The sequence below is a fragment of the Vitis vinifera genome, chromosome 7 (genome assembly GCF_030704535.1).
Source record: "Vitis vinifera cultivar Pinot Noir 40024 chromosome 7, ASM3070453v1".
Classification (NCBI taxonomy): Eukaryota; Viridiplantae; Streptophyta; class Magnoliopsida; order Vitales; family Vitaceae; genus Vitis; species Vitis vinifera.
The window spans coordinates 3,865,396-3,886,230 of NC_081811.1; the positions used below are offsets into that span (position 1 = coordinate 3,865,396).

The window sequence follows — 20,835 nt, forward strand, 5'->3', positions numbered from 1 at the left end:
AAAGCCTTCTATTAACTAAGGTTGATCGCCAAATATGGTAGAAATATTAGATTTAAATTTAATATACTAATGTTACATAAAAGTACCGTTTATCCACACAACTTCAGAGTTCATTTCAGAATGTGTCACACCTGCAGCAATAAACAGAACAACGGATCTTGAGGCCCAACATTGAGAATTTGAAATGGCAGAAGAGTATCTCGAGGATAAACATTTTCATTTTATTCAGGTGAGAAAATTCTCTCTGATGAACTGTTACAAAAAATGGGAGGTTTCACTTTTTCTGCTGCATCATCTGTGCTATAATCACTCAAATGATCCAGAAAATAGAAGCCAACCGTTGAGGAAACCTCAAGAATATTGTTTGTGAAGTAAAATAAAATCACTGCAGGATCTTTATTTCCTAATCCAGCTGAAGAGAAATGCGCAAAAATGCAGGAACAGGGCGTGCTGTAAGTCAGGGAATGATTTCTCAGGAGCTAGAAAATCTTTCACAGCTCATCAGTCAGAGGGGCCAATCATTTTCTCAGGTACGACTAGTTGATCAAATTCTTCACTGGTCAGCACTCCAAGGTTTAATGCAGCTTCCTGCAGAATAAAATTTTATAAGATCTGATGTTTCATTCATCCAAAGTTGCAAAGAGACTGACCAACTAAGAGCTGTACAAACTCTTTTAAATATAATCATTAATTACCAGTGATTTGATTAAGAAAATGAATATATACAAGAAACAGCTGAATTTAAACCAAAAGTAATCCAAATTAAAGAAACACATTTGAGTCTACACAGATGAGAGAAGGAAGCATCACCTTCAGAGTCCTTCCCTCCTTATGGGCTTTCTTGGCAACAGCAGCGGCATTATCATAACCAATTTTCTGAAACAGAAGCAACAGCATAAGTTATTGTCCAGAGCACAGTAATCGAGAAGTGTAGGAATGAACACAGGGATAGAACAGAAACTCACAGGGTTCAAAGATGTGACAAGCATTAGTGACTGCAAGGCAATGTCAATTGTCAAATAGCAAGAAAATATGATCACTCAGATTTAAGTTTCAAAATATGATAAGAATAAGTTTGGCTCTAATGAATTGCATCAACTTACCTCGTGCAGTAATTTTAAAATCCTTTCCTTATTGGCTTGAATTCCCCTCACACAGTTCTTTTCAAAGGAAGCAGATGCATCACCTAGCAATCTGATCGACTGTTGGAGAGGAGTAAAAAAGAGAAAGTAAACATAAATTTTTGATAGGCTATATTTCAGTAAAGAAATAGCTGCCAGATAAAAAATAGCTGATTCATGCTAATAGGGAAACATAAAATTTCATGGTCAACCAGAGTTCTAAAAACACAAATTCTGAAAAGAACATCACCTTGGACCAAATCCAAATTATTCCAAATTACCAAGGCATAACAGATCTTCCCATAAGAAAAAAAAAAAAAAAAAGAAGGCAAATTTGATACTTTTAATTTTGCATCAATTGCCAAATCTTTTAGTTATTAAGACAATGCTGAAACAGAAAGTTCCCCGAGCCAAACTTTTGCACTGACATTGTTTTCTGAAGCCTAATTACACCAAATCTTTAAATTTTCCTGACTGGTCATAGCTACAGGGCAAAGTCCTGAACTTGGATTTAGGCTTTTAAATAGGGATCAAAAACAAAAGCTGTGAACAGAAGAACATACACGTAGGAGACCACTAGCAATCAGAGGCTTGAATACATTCAGCTCAAAATGACCGTTTGATCCACCTACAGTAATGGCCACGTGATTTCCCATAACCTGCAAGATTATACAAAAATTTTGATTGGTCGAACCAGATTAGAAGCTAATTTTTTGAACAAATAAATATAAAGTCAACCACAAAAAAAGGTTCTAATAAATGGAGTACAAACCAAAGACACTGTATATGTAAGAATTCAAGACTGTAGAATCAGTAACACACATTATTGCAGTCTTCAAACATCTTGATAATTACTTGCTGATGAATTTTCTGGTTGATCATATCATCTTAATTAACCAGAATTGAAGACACAAACTTTACCTGAGCACAGACCATTGTGAGAGCCTCACACTGAGTAGGGTTAACCTTTCCCTGAAATAGAAAAAGCTAAAGGATGAATAAATGAATCCTAAATGTAGCAAGTGCAAGTGAAAATATCATCTTTTTACTGTCATAAAAATATATGGGAAAGAGATCAGGATTTTACAGGCATAATACTGCTGCCTGGCTCGTTTTCAGGAAGAATGAGTTCACCAAGGCCACAACGTGGACCACTGAGCAAGGAAAAGCAGAGTGATGACCACAAAAATAAAGCAAAACGATAGAAACTGTAAGGCTATCCAACTAGCATACATACCTTCCTAATAAGCGTATATCATTAGCAATCTTCATCAGGGAAGTAGCAACAGTGTTAACTGAACCACTAGTTTCAACAAATGCATCATGTGCAGCCTGGCAGAAAAGAAAAACATTTAAGAATGCAAAATATTTTGTAGTAAATTTTACAAGATATGAGGCAATAAATGGAATATATTCCTTCACTACCTAACAAAATGAAAAGAAGCAGATTTAGAGTCTATTCGGGAGTGATTCTAGTTAAAATGCTTTTAGTATGTAGCACTTTTGTTGCCAGTGCTTCTATTAGAAACACTTTTAAGGAGAATCACTTGACGTTTGGATATAAACCAAAAAAATCATCTGAAAGTGTTTTTGATAAAATGTTATATAACAAAAAAGTGATTTTTGGAAGAATCACTTACCAAGTGATTCTGTAGATTTCTTAAAGTGATTTTCAAAATTAAACAACTAATTTCTGTAAGAAAGTGTTCCTTGTCCTTTGAAAATCACTCCCAAACAGACTCTTAGGAGGATTAGAAAATCACCAGTGCTTCAAACTTGTTTTCTGCTGTGACGAATGGTAAATTTGTTTCCTCGGCAACTGCTCTAGCTATCTTTACATCAAACCTAAATGAAGCTCAAAAATTGACTATCATGAACTAAAAAACAACTAATATGGATAAATGGACTTCATAATAAGATTGAGAGAAAATTAAATGCACATACTCCGTGCTACTTTAATTTGGAACTTAACAGACAAAATCAAAAACAAGTACCCCCTTCCAACCTGTATTCTATGGTCTCTCACAAGTGACATATCTATCCATGACAACAAGTTCCAGTTGACACTAAACAAATTCTTGATGATTTTATTTTTATTTTTGTTTATTTATTTATTTATTTGAGGGGGAAGGGGTTAATTTTTTGAAGGGGAGAAGGGTTCAGTTGGCACACTGTTAATTAACATGGTTTGTTTTATAGAAAAAACAATAATCTGAGAGGCAGATATGACATTTTTCTACATGCTATAAAACAACTAAGTTTTCAATGTAACAAGGCCTATGTCCCAACTCTTTTGAGTCAGCTGTGAAAATCCTGCTTGCCATTTAAGCTACATAACTATAAATATAATCACATTTAAGAACTACATTTGATTATATAAAGAAAATAGTATATTTCTTGCTCCAAAAATTAAAAATAGTGCCAAAACAAAACATTCAAAAGGGACCAGCATGATTGGGAAAAGAAAAGCATATTTGCTTAAACCATAAAGCAGCACATACCCTTTCTTTGTGTTCAATCCAGTCCCTACAGCAGTGCCACCTTGTGCAAGCTGCTCAAACAACATTCCCTGTTCATTAGACCTAGTGGGGGAAAGAACAGTTAAAAACTTAATACTTCAAGTTGCAGACCTGATACATGCGGGGTAGAGTGCATGTGACACGGTCAATTCCATATTTCACCTGCAACAAAGGCACTAACAAATTTCAGGCTTGCAGTATCAACCAAAACAAATCCACTTGACAGTAAAACAACAAAACCTTTAGAAGTGTAACAAGAATAACTTACTTGTGTATAATACCCACTAAACTCTTGGCCCAAAGTCAAAGGCGTTGCATCTTGAGTGTGAGTACGCCCAATTTTAATAATATCTTTGAACTCAATAGACTGGAAAAAACAAAATAAGCAAAGTCATAGAGGCAAGAATGATTTTTATATTGTGTCACCTAGTAGTCCTCATTATATTAAATATATTACATAGGCTGCCCTAATTGTTCCTTATTGTTGTTAACAATGAGTTATGCATGGAAATGGACATGAACTTATTAAATAAAAAAGAAAGTCATCATAGTGAATTAGTGGTATAAATGAAAATTATTGTATATGGAAAGCTTCACATTTATATTGTTGACCAATGCAGCATGGCATAGAGACATTCTGGCAATAACATGATGCATTAATTAGTGAACATTTGTCTGTACAAGTGGACTAGTGTACTATCCTAAAATTGGCATGTCCTACTGAAGTGTCAGACATTTGGATGGAGCATGGACACACATGCCAGCATCCAATTCATGTAGTTTCAAAATCTTGACCACATATATTATACATGACAAGTTGAAGGGATCCCCAACACTGAAGTCAGCAGATATATCATATCTAAGATATAGCAGCAGAAGCTGCAGGTTGAATGCAATTTGGTAATCACATTTGAATTTAGCTTCGAAGAATAACAAGAAAATTATCCAACCTTCGAATGTAGTGCAGTTTCTAAATGCTTCAAACTTGGTATTAATCTTGAATTTATTTCTGTTGCGGCTGCAATGTGCATAACCTGGACAAACAACAAACATAGAATTCAATAAAAACCAGTAAAAAATCATCATTTCAACAATGAAATGGGTCAAGCCATTTAAGTAGATAGTTATCTTAAAAATCATGGCTATTCTTGTTCAAAAGGCTTACAGTAGGGAATGTATCATTAGAAGATTGTGATCTGTTAACATGGTCATTTGGATGCACATATTTTTCACCACGCTGATGGCCAAGAATCTCAGCTGCTCTATTTGCAATAACCTGCCACAGTTGATAAAAAATAAATCCAAATAAAAAGAAGTAATATTCATCACCAAAAATGACAAGTATACAGTTCGTAGGCAAAGAATACTAAATCCTGTCACCACCATGAATGATAAGAAAACAAAAACATTCACCACAAGCTTTTCTAACAATAACATCTCTTAGGTAGATTTCTTTGTCAACCATCCAACTGATCATTTTTGTGAAAACATAATGAAGGCCTGAACAATGGTAAGCAACTTAGACCATCTAAATGGATGACTTAACCACCAATGCAAATTTTTTTGTTTCTTCAGTTTGTCACCAGATCAGTGGCTTGATCACAAAAAGGTAGTGGGCCAAAGCACCAACCAGCATTTGATAGGCAGCTCTTAACCTCAGCAAGCACTAATCAGTCTTTGACAGGAAAGATGGGATATATCCTTAATCTTATCTGTTGTATATAAGAATCAATCATGGCATTACAAACTTTTGAACTCCGCAGAGGATGATCATTGCTCCTCAATTTATTGAATTTTCTTGTAAATTTTAAATAACAATGGGAGACAGACCAGATTACAGCCTTATGTAGTCTTGACTAGATGATCAAGACATCCACTGATAATAGATCTCCTAGTTCAGATAGCGAGCAGTGTAAATGTGAACTCTTAGTTGAACACACCTTCTACAGAGACAAAGAAAGGTTATAATGTCCTGTCCAACAGATAAATTTTCAGCAGCCTACTACATTCCTGATTGATCCATAAAGGCAAATGTTTCTGAAAGCTCATAAGCAAAGAATGAAGTCTGATGGCAAAATTTCAGTCTCTTCTTGTAAGTGCTTAACAATTCAACATCCTAGATGTCTCCCACTTAACCAACTGTACAAACTAAATAAATAAATAAAAAGATAAAATTGATTCAGAATCAATGACAAAAGGTCAATAGACAAAGTTTAGAACAAATTTCCATCGGAATCGAAATAAGGTCCATCTGCATATAACTAAAGCAGCGTCAAACCAGAAGACAGGAAGCTACATAAACCGATCCTTACCTCATTGGCATTCATGTTACTTTGAGTGCCACTGCCAGTTTGCCATATGACGAGCGGAAAATGATCATTTAGTTTTCCCTCTGACACTTCTTGGGCTGCTTGCATTATTGCTTTGCCTATGGATGGATCAAGACCATATTCCATGTTGACCTACAATAGAATAATGCAATTGAGAGTAAATCTTACATCAACCAATTACTCAGACCAGTATGAAAATGTAATGAAGATGTTACAAAAATCAACTATACATCAACTGAAATAATTAAATAAATCAAAAGTGATACAAGAGGTCAAGTGACCCATAACTGCAATTCAGTTTAAATCTCCGAGAATGTGCAATTTTAAGTTGAAAAAAACACCCAATTCACGATAAATTTAATTGACTTCTGAAACATTTAGTCAGATTGCATAACATGTTTTCACTGGAACCTTTGATTTCCAAAGTCAGATAACTAGTGACTTTATGGCATAAGAGCTCCACCTTAAAATTTTTATAAATGTACAAGAACCAATAGAATCATCAACCAAAGAACATCATGAGAATTGCAACTAACAGTATGCACAAACTCAACCCACTAAACAGAACCCAAATTCTTTAAACAGTTATCAAATTATCAGCCAATGTCATAGCAGTATGAATCTGAAAAGGAAAAATGTACAACTGAAACAACCTTTGCAGCACATTTTTTAAGGATGCCAAAAGCTCGAATGATTGGTTCAGGCATTTGTTCACGCTCACCACCAATATCAAAATTCTGCAATGATCTTTGAGTTTGTGCACCCCACAATCTGAAAGATATCAGTCCAAAAAAATTAAAAATAAGTTATTACCATACCTATTCCAGAATTAACTTAAATCTTTTGTATCACATCACTTCTATACATCCGTGCACTGATGCTCCAACTTTTCTGGCCAAAAGTGAACACTTTCCAAATATGTCCAGAATTTTAAACAGGATTTTTTTTCTTTTTCATATGGTGTACATGGCTAACACATTTTTTTAATACAAGAAAAACAACACAATCATGAACAGAAGATACTAAAATAAAAGAAGAAAAAAACTGAACATGTTTCAGCAGTTTCTTCAAACTTATATAGTTTTTGGCATAGATATTTAGTTAAGTTATTCAAACTCATATAGAATGCAATTATAGGAAATTATATAAATTCAAATATTGCCGGAATTGTGTTTGGCGTTTCCTACGCCAAGTTCATGCTACCGAGATTAAATTCAATTCGTTCTGGTACTGAAATCTTGAAAGAGCTAAATGGCGAAAATGATTCATACAACTAACCAAATAAGGATCATTACAGTTCACCAACATACTTTCATTGAAATCGTACGTAGCAATCAGACAATAGAAAATCAGGGAAGAAAAAACGAACTTGTCAGAAGGAACAAGAATCGGCCCAAATGTATCTTTCTCTTCCCTGAACGATGTCGACAGGGATCTCAGACACATATAACGCAACCCTAGCAACGGAGATCCCGCTGATCCACCACATAACCGACGAGACGCTGCGTACATCATCATTTCCCTTCTACTCAACCCTTCAAAAAAGAAAAAAAACAAAACATCACACACTCAAACAGACACAGAGCAGTGATTGAGCTGAAACGAAGCTGAAATCGGAAGAACTGCCGGAGCATACGATTCAGGTGTATACGATACAGGTTCCAGCGCCGGAGATGTGAATGGGGTGTAGGGAAGAGAGAAATAGGGTAGGTCGAGATTCTAGAAAATGGTGAGTAAAAATGGAATAGTCCAGTAAGGGAATGGCACGTGACGGCGGCGTCACTGTTTGTTGGCGGAAATGCACACTCTCTTTAACAAGACGATTTGCTTCCGTTCGTTTGGAAAGTAAAAACTAAAAACAAACAGCTTTTACGCCTGTGGTCCAGCAACCAACATTCAACAACAGCAGCATGGCATATGGGGCTGCATACTTTTGGCCCATGTTGGGGCCCGATTATCTTGCGGATCTATTTGGCACTGTTTGGGCTTGTTCCTTATTTGATCCATGAGGTGCTTAGGTGGCCCATGTCGGCCAAGTCGCTTTTTCTTTATTTTTCTTAAAATTATTTTCATTCCCAGGTTTTAATTCTTGTATATTTTTTATTCTTTTTATTTTTTATCATCCATCTCTCTTTCTCACTCAAAACAAGAGAATTATTGGACGAAGTTTCAAATCAATTGGCAAGTGTATTTAGTCATAAGGAAAGCGATTGACATTAACCTATTTTCTTAAATATATTTTAAAAATATTTATCAATTGAATAATTCAATTTAGAATGAAATATTTAGCCTAAAATAATTTTTTAAATAAAAATAAAAAATTTATACTCTTGATTCCTAAAGCATCATTTCACCTAATTTTTTTTAACTTTATTTAAATTAAGATGATAATTTTAACATGACTTGATAACACCATGATAAGAGTTCGAATGAGATCAATAGAATGAATCCATGAATCCATATAACCTATTTAAGACACGTTAATGATCCATTTATGGCCCGTACACAATCCATTTGGAATGATTCTTCCGATCCTCTTATTCATAAACCAATACAAACATGATGAATGAGGATGAAAGAGGTCGCTTAAATTGCTCATAAATATCATCACAAATGGAGAGGCTTGGACCTAGGAAAATGCTATAAAAAAAAGGATAAGAATAGTAATCCTCTACAGTCTCCATGACCCTGAAATGTTTTGCTCGATCAGCCAGCCACTAATGAAAGCCAACGGTACCATTTTTTTATATTTTATTTCTGGGTGTGGATCCCATCAACTGCATGCATTCGTACACTGCTTGTGGTAGGTGGCGACTGGTCACCAAATTCTTTGATTCATCTCTCCAGGGAGCCGGCCCCATGCAATGAGTCCCCGACACTTAAAAAGTCGCATTGGCCATTTACAAAAAAAGGGACTGAATCCAGACCGTGGAAGGAGGCAGTGGCACTGAAAGGAAGAAGAAGCACACGGGAATCACAGAGAGGGAAAGCCGAAACCACCAGGGGTTTGGTCTGGGCCGCTTGAGATGGAAGATTTGGGCCAATGGAAGAGAAGATGCTGTGTTGCTGTGTCAGTTATCATGGGTTGAGTTTTGGGGCATGTGTTGCGGTGGGGTTGCAGGAGCTTCCTGTTTCCTACTACAATCTGTGGGTTGCAGCTGGCATTTGGGGCTTCTCATTAATGGGCTCCCATGTCTTTCTAAGGGTAGTTTCGTCTCAATATATATATATATATATATATATATATATATTTTAAACATTAAAAAAAACACAAATATATATATATTTTTAATTTATCAAACAACCTCTAAACATCTAGGTCATTGAAAGATAAAATTTAAGTCATTGAAAAGAAATATAAAAATTATATTCAAAATACCAAAAATAAAATTAGAGAAAATAAAATAAAATTAAGATATTGAATAATAAAATTAAATTCAATATAAAATAATAAAACCTAAATATATATGTGATGTGATATAACAGACCGTGCATATATGTATGGATTCAACACTATAGTCCAACTCTCTATGTAAACAAAATCAAGTATAGAAAACAAATCCTAAAAAATTTTAAGGTTATGTTTAGTTTTTGGAAAATATTAAGAAAAAAAAAATATAAAGGAAAATGATTTTTTCATGTTTGATTGTTTTATAAAAAATATAAAAGAAAATAAAATATAATTAAAACTAATTAAAAACTTATGTATTTTTAAATTATTTAATATTTATATTGATAAGTTAAAATAAATGAAATGAGTTTGAAGTAATAAAAAGAAATAATTTATCAATTTTTATTTTTATTTTTATTTTTTTTCATTTTTTCTTTCTTTCTACTTTTTCTTTGTATTTCTTTTCTCTTACATTTTCCCTCAAATTTTATCTAACCAAACATAGCTTAAGGGTTGGGTTTGAACTCTCTTTAGAAGCAAGCCTTAAGAAGGCTTCACATTCACATTACGTTCACATTCATCCATGGGTAGCATAGAGGAGAAGAGAATAAAAGATTGAATAAAACAGGAGCAGAAGAGACAGAGAAGACCCATAAAGGAAGGCAGGGACTAGTAATATAGAGGAAGTGGGCCTACCATTGACGACCCAAGGAGTTATGATCTGGCAAGTGGGTGACGCCAGGCTAGCATTTTGGCTACATCATTGACCTCGGGTCCCACCCTTTTCCCACGTTGGCCCAGGTGCAATCTCTCCGTCCGCATTAATTTCCTTTGGCGCATTCTCTTAATCTCTCTTTAATTTCACCCCAAAAAAATCCCCATTTATCGCAAAAATCATAAAAATTTCCTTGGATTCAGTCACATATGATATAACTTCTAGGCAAATTTTGCTCTTCCCAACTAGAAAATGTAAATAGCCTAATTTTTAGGGTGCAGTTCAAAATTTTAGAAAGTTGATCTTTCCAAGAACTGTAATATGATTAGAGTGATTAATGGTGATTAAAATCTTTTAATCGTTACTCTGTCTATGCACTTTCCTAGTTTGAGGCCTTGATATATGCTTTATATCAAAATACATACATATATATATATATATATGTAAAATGAAGAGCTGGCTTTCTTTTCTTTTCTAGCTGTCCCTTTCTCTTACCACCCTTTTATTCTCTAGTTTCACTTATTGCCATCATATATTCAAAGTCGTCCTCTCTTCTTCCTCTTCATCTTCTTCTTCAGTTGATGTTCATGTTATTATTTCACTGGGTTTTGGTTTCTGTGCTGTTTGGTATTACTTGGCGTTGAAGGGAAGAGGAAGAGACGAGACTGATGAAGAGGCTAGTAAGTACGTTGTTTTGATTCAGTGTTTGGTTTTTATTCGTTTCTTGGGTGGTTATGGGGATTTCAGCATCTGGGTGTTTGGACTCTGAAGACTGTTTTTTGAATGCTTTTTCTGTGCTCTTCATTCAAGTTTTGATGTGGGTGTCCTAGGTTTTTTCTTCTAAATTTTTTATTGGCTGAGAACAGTTGAAGTGTCTTGACAGAGTGTGATTTTGTGTTGTGGTGTCTACAGTCTGTGGGTTCTATGGATCTTTATCAATTGGGATTGACTTTTGAAGTGGGTGTTTGGAGTGTTAAAAAAAAAAAAAAAAAATTCCCAACTTGATAAGGAGATATTGGATTCTGCTAATTTCAAGCAACTGGCTTTCATATTTTTGTTCATCTGATTTCATCTTCCTCTGAATTTTGGTTTGTTATTGTCCTTCAAATGCATCGGTTAGTGTTTGGGGAGTCGGTTTATGTTTTGCTTTCTTGTTAGTCAATGCAGGAATTTGAATCTTATTGGATGGTGCTTGTACTATCTTTGTATTCATGCTTTTGAATTATCAAAGCATACAAGCCCTACAATGATATACTTTCTATGTTTGTTCCTCAGTCGTCTTTTTTTTTTTCTTTTCTTTTCTTTTCTTTCTGGGTTTCTTGATTCATTTTTGTTTTCAATTGACAGAAATTGGTGTATGTTCTGTTGGAAATCTTCTTTATTTTCCTTGGATTCCTCAAGTTTATGTTCTGTTCTGTTCTGTTGGAAATAAAAGGCTGTGTTTGTCTTTGTTCTTTACATTCTAGTAATCTCATTTGTGTGTTCTTGGATTTCATTACAGTGGGCAGATTTTAGAAGCGAGGAACAGTTCTGGGAACCGAGTCTTTTTGTTTTGCAATGCTCTTTTACCTTTTTCTTTTGTTCCCTCTTTCTTTCAGGTGGCATTGCTTTTGCTTCTGGCATTGAGTTGTGCTGTTGAACATAATGGGGTCGGGAATGATGGACAGTGCAAATACAAGAAATCTTTAGAACCCAGACCTCACAGTGTGTCCATCTTGGAGTTTGGGGCAGTAGGGGATGGCAAAACATCGAACACAATTGCCTTTGAGAATGCCATTTTCTATCTCAAGTCCTTTGCTGATAAGGGTGGTGCTCAGCTCTATGTTCCACCAGGCAGGTGGCTTACGGGAAGCTTTAACCTTACCAGCCATCTCACCCTCTTCCTTGAACGAGGAGCTACCATTCTTGGATCTCAGGTTCTTGTTTCAAATCTAATGCATACTCATTGCACATCAGGGGACTGAAAAAACAAAACAGAAACAGCAAAACTTTTTCCTCTTTCCTATATGGAAAACCATACAAATCAATGCAAAACATCAAAATTCAGCCGGGCACTACTTACTGTAGGTGTAAGAATTTTGTTTATAGGATATGGACACCCCTGTTCTTGATTCGAAAATCATTTTCCCTTCTGCAAAATAGACCCCTCGTTTCATCCATTTATTAGGATGGAACCCTTTCTTTTTGAACTCTTGGACTTTCCTTCATCATCTTTGTCACATCCTCACAACTTCACCTAAACTTACAAGCTAGATTTCTGATATCTGACCTTACTACTCTGTATATATAGCATTTCTAGCCAATCTAACTTCCAAAAGTCCCCTTCAAAATGGGAAGCAGAAGACAAAGAAAGGCTGGTTTAGTGATTCATCCAACTTGACATATGCCTTGCTACATTCCCCAATAAATTTACACTTTAGTATTGTGTATCAACCACATACATGTAGTAACTGTTACTGTGATCTGTTATCAGGATTGACATCCCTTTTACTGGAAACTTATTTTTGAATGCATGCTTAAGTTTTTAGGTTTTGCAGGACTTCACCCATTGGGAAATACTTGATCCATTACCATCTTATGGTCGAGGGATTGAACTTCCAGGTGGAAGATATCGCAGCTTGATTAATGGACCGAATTTAAGTGATGTGGTGATTACAGGCAAGTGCATCTCCCCATTTTATTTCACAACTGGCATACTAGTTGGACTCATATAACTCCTTTATCCTCCATGCTTGCACCAGGTAACAATGGAACCATTGATGGTCAGGGTTCTGTCTGGTGGGAGAATTTCAGTTCCCATTCCCTAAATTACAGCCGCCCCCATATTGTGGAATTTATCAGCTCCAATGATATCATTATCTCAAATTTAACCTTCTTAAATTCCCCAGCCTGGAACATTCATCCTGTATACTGCAGGTACTCCTTTCATGTACCCCAACTCCATTTCAGGATCACAAGTGTAGTGTTTGATTTGATAACTTCATGTACATCTTTTTTGTGGAAACAATGCAGCAATGTTTGGGTTCAAAACATAACAGCTTATGCTCCTCCAGAATCTCCTCGTACCAGTGGTGTTGTCCCAGGTTTGTTGAAAGAAAAGAAAAAGAAATGAAACTATTCATTTACACTGCTCCTTAGTATGCCTTTTGTGCAGATAAGATCCTTCAATATAAGAATCCTTCAAGTTATTTCCCTGTCATAGGTGTTCTGAAATAGAATTGCAATTTCAGATTCTTCTGAGTACATTTGCATTGAAGACAGCAACATCAGCATGGGCTATGATGCCATTGTGCTCAAGAGTGGGTGGGATGAGTATGGAATTGCCTACGGAAAACCAACCAGGAATGTGCATATCAGGAGAGTTTGGCTACAGTCTAGTTCGGGCTCTGGCCTAGCATTTGGCAGTGAAATGTCTGGGGGCATCTCCGACATACTTGTGGAGCACATACACTTGCAGGACTCATCGACAGGCATCAAGCTCAAGACAACCAAAGGGAGGGGTGGCTACATTAAAGGCATCCTCATATCAGATGTTGAAATGGAAAATGTTGGCCTGACCATTGGAGCAACAGGCCAGTGCAGATCCCACCCAGACGACAAGTATGATCCTGGTGCACTCCCAGTTGTTGATGGTATCACCTTTAAGGATATGGTCGGTACAAACGTAAGTATTGCAGGCAATTTTTCTGGAATCTATGAGTCTCCTTTCACATCAATTTGTCTATTCAATATTTCCTTGTCCATCACTTCTAATTCTTCTAAGCCATGGCTCTGTTCCAATGTATTCGGTTCATCTGAGTGTGTGTCTCCTGAACCATGTCCCAACCTCCAAACCAAAACCTCAAATTCTTTCTCAACTTGCTCTTCCTTCCCATACACAAATACTCTAGCTACAGTTTTATGAGCACATCTCACCCAAAGCTACAATTATTTGTTTCAGCCAATTTGTACAATGAAACACAAATCATCCTTCCATTTCCATCTTAAATTCATGTGGCCATATTTTTCCAATAATGCGTACTGCAGACACGGATTCTTCTGACGAAGATGATATCTCTGTTCATCCAATTAAAACATTACAAAACCCTGCAACAAGTCTCAACCAGAATGGCGTCAACAACTTCTTATGAAATAGCTTGTGTACAGTCTTATTTCCTTCATCCATGTGTGGATATTTTTTGTACTGTAGTTCAACTTACAAATATTGCTTTGAGCTTTCTTGCACTTCTCTTGTTTTCTCTCTTTTTGGGCTTGTTTATCTTGCAAAGGAAAGAATGATTGTTACCAAGTTTGTTTATTAATTGGCGGAAGGTGTTTACTGAAATGGATTTTTATTGGAATGAAGAATTGAACACCCATGTCTTCTGGTTAATGCTACATTTTCTATTATATCTTCAAACAGACAAAAGGGCAAAAAAGATTTCCCAAGGACAATTCAGAAAACGTGCTAGTTACAAGGGATAGAAAGGCATTTTGCAGTCAACTGGGCCATGGAGAATAATTCATGCTACTTCTGCCAAGCCTTCAGAATTGGTATGTTTGTCATCACCTCATAAGATGATATTCCAACAGCGTGGACCTGGCTCAGACAAAATAATTGCTGAACCACCATTTAAACTGCTGCCTGCACATATATGCGGTCTAAAACGAACAAAGGGACACATCCCTTTTGTTATCAATTCTCGAATCATTAGCAATTTCACAATCAATAGCCCATTTAGTGAACAAAAAAGGCATAGGCCACTAGTATAGTACCGTGTGTAACAAGCCACAAACTACATTTCTTCCCTGTACTCGATTAACACCAATCTAAATTCATAACCATATGGGAGCCATATCAAGTATTACATCCATAACTTCACAATACTTGAGAAAAGGCAAGACTGAAGTTCGAAGATAAACTCATTATTTTGATGTTGAATAAAATATTTGACAGACTTTAGTTATCGTTGGAGAAGAAATGGAGATACCTGGTAACACAACTTCATATCATGCAAGCAATCTTGGCAGCATCCCAGCCATCGATAAGAATAATAACACCATGTTATCATTTGAGAAGAAATGAACCAGCCAGTTTACAGAGCTTCATATCATGCATCATTCCAAGTTTCCATCCACCTATACACTTCAAGAGTGAAAACACAAAATTGTTTTCCTCTTGCCAACTCTTTGTCTTGCAACCCAAAAAAGAGAAAGAAAAATGAAAAAAAAAAGAAAAAGAAAAAGAAAAAGAAAAAAAAGAAGAAAATAGAGCTCAATGCCAAAATCATGAACACAATTTTTTCCCTATTCATCTTCAACCTAAAATCACTGTGCTAATGCAAAATAAATAGATTGGTCAGACTTGAATCCAAGCAAATTCCTCTTTGTAACTCAAGCTTGCCTCACATGAAGCTTCACACGTGTAAACCGCAATAGTGGACCAATCAAGACAATCCACATCATCCTTCACACCAAAGTAATAAAGAAGTTGTGGCAAGATCTGGAATCACCAAAAGTACCAAAGATTTCAATAATGGATAAGGGTCTAGATCAAAAGGGAAATACATGGTTGAGTGAGCATGATGAGGGGACATGAAAATTGTGCAACCGAAGAAAATGAATAATATATATAGAAAAACCAGAAACATTAAAGGTCAGGTCCTCTCAAACAAAGAATTGATAAGGGAGGGGAATTCTGTACCTGGAATTCAAAAACCGAAGGACCACCGCAGTAGCGGCATTTAGGTGCATCAACCTGAGATGGCCGACCACTTGAAATGGGCCACACAGGTTTGGCCCTTGGACTCCTACAATATCTGTTATTTTTAAACAAAAAAGAAAAAAATGGATTATACAAGGTTAAAATAGGTTAAAAATATAGTGTAGGTCAGTGAACAACAGGAAATCAAAATCAACTTTAAGATCTGAATGGCTCAACTCTATACATTTCATGTTGTCCTTTTTCTCTTGGTATCTATGTTTTTAAAAATATTGAAGTGTAACCAAGTTACATAAAATGTAAAGATAAGCATCCTTGTACTGGAGGTCTGGAATCACCTCAATACTTGCTCAGGGGCCTTGCCTATGCACTCTTGGAAAGAGGTCCAACTCTTCTTGTCATCATCCGCCTGAATAGAATACCAAATTGCACATAAGGTTTAAAATAGATATCCATGACCCCAGAAATCATAGTCACCACAATCCATACCTCAAAATGCTTCAACAGTGCCTTGAATGTTTCATCACTTCGGTCATTTGAAACCAAAGAACTGCTGTATCCATTATCTTCAGACATCTCTATGTCAAATTCACATTCATCCTCATTTATGATCTCATATTCTGACCACAGAGTGTTACTTGCAACTGTTTACAAATGAAAAGTATTCATCAGGGGTGAAATTCTGAAAAAATCAATATCAAGGGTAGCTAAGCCAAGGAAGCCTAGAAATTAATCACAGATTTTTAGAATAGCAGACATGATTGTATGATCTAAGGCATAAAGTTTCATCTGCCAACTCAAAGGGATGGACTCTAACTCATTTGTGCATCCATCACTAGCAAACAGTTTCAGACATCATGGCCTATGCATTGGATAGGACAAGGTCTAGATATAGATTAGATCATTATAGCCACCTGATACAAAGGTAATGCCACCTAAGGAATGACTAGATATTTCACATTCCATCAACAAGCATGCCTGCCATGTAAATATAAAAGTGGTGCTTCCTTCTTCTACAGCTTTTTGTTTTGTTTTGATCCTTCAAGGGCTTTCTTTCTTTGGTGACTGATGGCCAGTCAAGGGTTTTCTTCCTTTGGTGACTGATGGTCAGTCCCATCAGTCTCTTGGTTCTCAAGAGATCTAACCCCTAGCTTCTTCCAATCTCTTATCCTGCTGAGTCCCTATTATAAAATAGCCTTCTTAGTCAGTGTAGTATGGTTTCCTAAGAGTATACACATAGTTTCAAAGGGCATGCTTAAAGGGTACCTAAGCTCAAGACACAACCACTCCCTAGCTATAGTGCCTTGTTGAAGAGGCATGCCTTATCTACTTTACTTTTCCTTTTCAAACACTTCTATTATTGAAATTTCTAATTATATATTGAAATTAATATAATTTCATTACGTTTTTGTTGAATGTTTCTTTTAAATATTTGGAACCTTGAATCTTTTATTGATTGGATTAGATTTTGAATTATATTTTATAAAATTGATAGCATCCTAGGTCAAGTTTCACTTCACTTAGGCGTGCGAACTTGTGTTGCACCTTGCACCTAAGCTATAGGAGACTTTTGCACCTTGCTCCTTTTAAAACTATGAGTACACATAATCCTCTTCTTCGTCTTTTAATTGTTCTGGACACCTTATTAATTAATTGATTGTAGAGCTCATTCCATATTCATGATCCAATTGTCTTAGGATTCCAAGCCTCCAAGTCTTCTAAATGTTGGTAACATTTTCAGTATACAAGTCTTGGCGGTTTTCCACTCCTCCCCTAATGCACATTTAGAAGACTATAACTAAGTATCCCAACAAGAAACCCTATCCAATTTACTAACCTTTTTCTAGCTTGTTTGAAGTGGTTCTGTTGTTTACTGGGATAGAGTTAGATGACTCAGAGGAAGTTTTCATTTGTCGACAAACAAACTTATGTCCTGAGCGCCAATGCATAACCTGCAAAAGGGACAACAAAAGTGCATACTTTTGTTATGGATGGCCCCAAAAAAGAGAACATAACCAAAACTACAAATCCCTAATTACCTGGTGTTTCTCTGAGCAATAGTGAGCTTTTCTGCAGCTACTGCAAACCTTATCACCATTCCAAGTACCACACCAATTACAGAGTCGTGCTAAAACAAACCAAAATTCAAACACATGAGAATTTCAAGAATACTTGTGACATAGGAGCATATGCAAACCCCAAAATTTTGCAGATACATTCATAAAAGGGTCAGGACTAGACAGAAAATTACCAAAAATGTTTGCATGCACTATAAAGCACTAATCCAGATCTTTCAATTTATGTGTCACCTTTTGGACTCAGGGAGCCTCAAAAAACATTTAACATCCACCTAAAAGTGAAAAGTTTAGGACCCCTAAAACAATGTGTTTGCAGATATGCAGTTTTCAAGCTTGGGGAAGGACAAAATGTTCAATGATTTGGAAGGTGTTTTATTCATGCATGCACAACCTATTTCCTGGTATTGAGTCAGTGGTTAACTATAACTAGATAAACATTTAACATGTCAGATGACTTCTACATTTAGTTAATTGGTTATAATTTAAAAATGGAGAACAAAAACCCTATTATATTTGGTTCCATAAAAATACTAAGGAAAGGAAAAAAATGTTAAGAAACACAATTTTATCATGTTTTGTTTATCATAAAAAAAATACAAAAGAAAATAAAATACAATTAAAATTAATTAAAAACTTATGCATTTTCAAATTATTTATTTTTTATAGAGAAGAGAAAAATAAATTAAATGAGTTTGAAGAAGCATGTAAAAACAATTTATTAACTTTAAATCTATTTTTTATTTTCCTTCACTTTTTCTTTCATTCTATTTTTCCTCTCTATTTTCTTTTCCTTACATTTTCCCTCAAAATTTTCAAGAATCCAACATAGGATAAGTAATAAAATAGAAACAAGTGAAATGTGTAATCCAAGCTTGTTCCTTTTCATTTTAAATAAAAATAAATTCCGTAAGAAACTCCATACATTGTGTCTAAACTTTGAAGTATTATCATTTTCACTATAGACGGTCAGTGCAATGCCTTCAACAAACCATGATGAACATGAATCCTAAAAGCTCAAGAACTTGGGATTGAAATTTTGCAGATGTAGTCATGATTATACTTTCCATAAGAGATATACAAATTTAACTTGAACAATGAAATTAGAACAGAAAGCTACCTCCAATTCCAGAAGGTTTGTCAGTCCCATCGCCCCTTGGAGGCTCACTTGAGTAAAAAGGATTGGAGCGAGGTAATTGGCAACGGAAAACCTTAACACTTAAGAAACCATCATGATCGGAAACATACGTAAGTAAAAAGTAACTAAAGAACATCAGAAACTGATGATTGCCTCCTATTTTAATTAAATAAAAATGATGTCTCCTAAGATATACCTTCGAGATGCCTTCTCTGGTGGGCATTTCCATTGCTCACGTTTGTCTTGGAGAATACATTCCATTGATGTACACATGAACACAAATAAAGACCGATGAAATGTGGATTCCTTTTCAGAGATTGGTGCATAAACCTAGGAATTCAATGATAAAAGACAATTATCATCATATGCCATATTGGAGAAAACATATAAAGATTGACAATTCTCTCCATTTCCTTCTCAGCAAAAATCCAACAAATGGGTCCCCTTTCTTAAGAATTTGCATTTCACCTGCTCTTTCAAGTTGGGAAGCAATTGGATGGCAAATGTTTCTCTCAAGATAGAGCAAAAATAAATAAATAAATAAATAAAAAATTATAAACCCAGCACATTCTTGAGGCTTTTAATATAAAATGTCCATGGGGAAAGATACTCCAAACCAAAGTTTCTTCCTGAAATCCTTTTTATCTAAACATTTGAAGCCTAAATGAAAACAAAAGTATAAAATTTTTTAATACAAATTTAAGGAAAAAAAACACTACAGAATCACAATACCTGAAGCAAAAATTGTAAAGGCGTTTGACAGATATCGCAAAGGGAAGATTTTCCTGAAGGCAAATTAATGGGATCCAACCATGCCTGCGCACAGATAATTTGAATTATTCAAAAACCCAAAAAGTTGTAAATTACCAAGAAGAAGAGATTAACAGATAAGCTCAAGGATTCAAAACATACAGGCAGGCCTCCAGCTTTGCTAGGAAACATATGGCAGAGAAGGGACCAGCCATTCTTAGGCTTTTCTACAAACCCTAGCGTCACTGGTTCTGCTTCACAGTCGTCATCGTCGACGACATCAGAGTTGGAGTCCGCGGCTTCCCCTTCTTCTTCATCTAGGTCTTCGTCTTTAAGGGATGATATTTGGAAAGCTTTGAGCTGTTCTTCCACGGAGTGTCCATCCAGATCCATTTCCGCTTCATCGGGCATCTTGGCTTGATTAAGATGAAAACAGTGGAGGCAAAACCCTGGAGGCTAAAACCCTAAGCAATAAGGGTGCTCTGGAAGACAAAACAGGTGCCGTTTTCGGTGTAAAACGGTGCGTTTTGAGAGGAGATGAGAATTTCACGTACACTGTAGGAGGAAACGTAAATTTACAACCAAATCCCCTCCACTTTCATAGAATCATAGTAACTATCAGAGATCAAAAACAAATCCCCTAAAAATTCAAAACCCTAATTACACATAAGCCCAATTCCAATTCTTCCCAAAAATAATAATCATAATAATAATAGCTTGTGCATGAATCCATAGTTCCCAAAATTTTTTTTTACTTCCCCATTCTTTTCTTTCAAGAAAAGAAAAGAAAGGATTTTCTCAAAAAAGAGAGAGTTTGAATTTTTTTTTTTTTTAAGGTATTCCCTTATGTCTTTAAGGAAAACTGAATCGAATAAAAAATAAAATCACAGTCTTTTTTGTGATTCAAGTGTTCAAATAAAGTTTTTTTCTTGAATAACTAAATTCATTATAATTATAAAAAAGAATTTAATAAATAATTTTTTAAATTATTAAATAATAGGTCTTTTTTTCTTGTTTTTAGTCCAACAAAGTAAATATAAATAGTAAAGAAAAAAACAAGAAAAAAAGAATTATTTTGTCAAATATAAGAGGTAA

The 20,835-nt window shown here is 35.4% G+C and overlaps 3 protein-coding genes across 3 annotated transcripts; 1 reads left to right on the forward strand and 2 right to left on the reverse strand.

Annotated features, from left to right (window-relative positions):
- Positions 1–200: 200 nt before the first annotated feature.
- On the reverse strand, positions 201–7,896 carry LOC100264013 (fumarate hydratase 1, mitochondrial). Its single transcript, XM_002272997.5, has 18 exons — positions 7,607–7,896; positions 7,340–7,505; positions 6,624–6,741; positions 5,953–6,102; positions 4,806–4,916; positions 4,591–4,674; positions 3,909–4,007; positions 3,752–3,802; positions 3,623–3,672; positions 2,885–2,966; positions 2,359–2,453; positions 2,209–2,275; positions 2,043–2,093; positions 1,685–1,780; positions 1,104–1,202; positions 966–995; positions 811–876; positions 201–588 (listed from the first exon to the last, which is right to left on the reverse strand). Exons 2-18 carry the CDS (start codon positions 7,486–7,488, stop codon positions 502–504), a joined length of 1,485 nt encoding a protein of 494 aa, XP_002273033.1. The 5' UTR covers positions 7,489–7,505; positions 7,607–7,896; the 3' UTR covers positions 201–501.
- Positions 7,897–10,530: 2,634 nt separating this feature from the next.
- LOC100247060 (probable polygalacturonase) lies at positions 10,531–14,400 on the forward strand. The gene is made up of 6 exons (XM_010653912.3): positions 10,531–10,756; positions 11,675–11,992; positions 12,614–12,734; positions 12,818–12,992; positions 13,089–13,159; positions 13,307–14,400. Exons 1-6 carry the CDS (start codon positions 10,745–10,747, stop codon positions 13,978–13,980), a joined length of 1,371 nt encoding a protein of 456 aa, XP_010652214.1. The 5' UTR covers positions 10,531–10,744; the 3' UTR covers positions 13,981–14,400.
- A 560-nt stretch (positions 14,401–14,960) lies between these two features.
- On the reverse strand, positions 14,961–20,623 carry LOC100241925 (uncharacterized). Its single transcript, XM_002269046.4, has 10 exons — positions 19,903–20,623; positions 19,723–19,806; positions 19,187–19,320; positions 18,973–19,070; positions 17,817–17,905; positions 17,615–17,729; positions 16,267–16,421; positions 16,116–16,186; positions 15,760–15,874; positions 14,961–15,558 (listed from the first exon to the last, which is right to left on the reverse strand). The coding sequence occupies exons 1-10, from the start codon at positions 20,149–20,151 to the stop codon at positions 15,415–15,417; spliced, it is 1,254 nt and encodes a 417-aa protein (XP_002269082.2). The 5' UTR covers positions 20,152–20,623; the 3' UTR covers positions 14,961–15,414.
- Between the last annotated feature and the right edge of the window lie 212 nt (positions 20,624–20,835).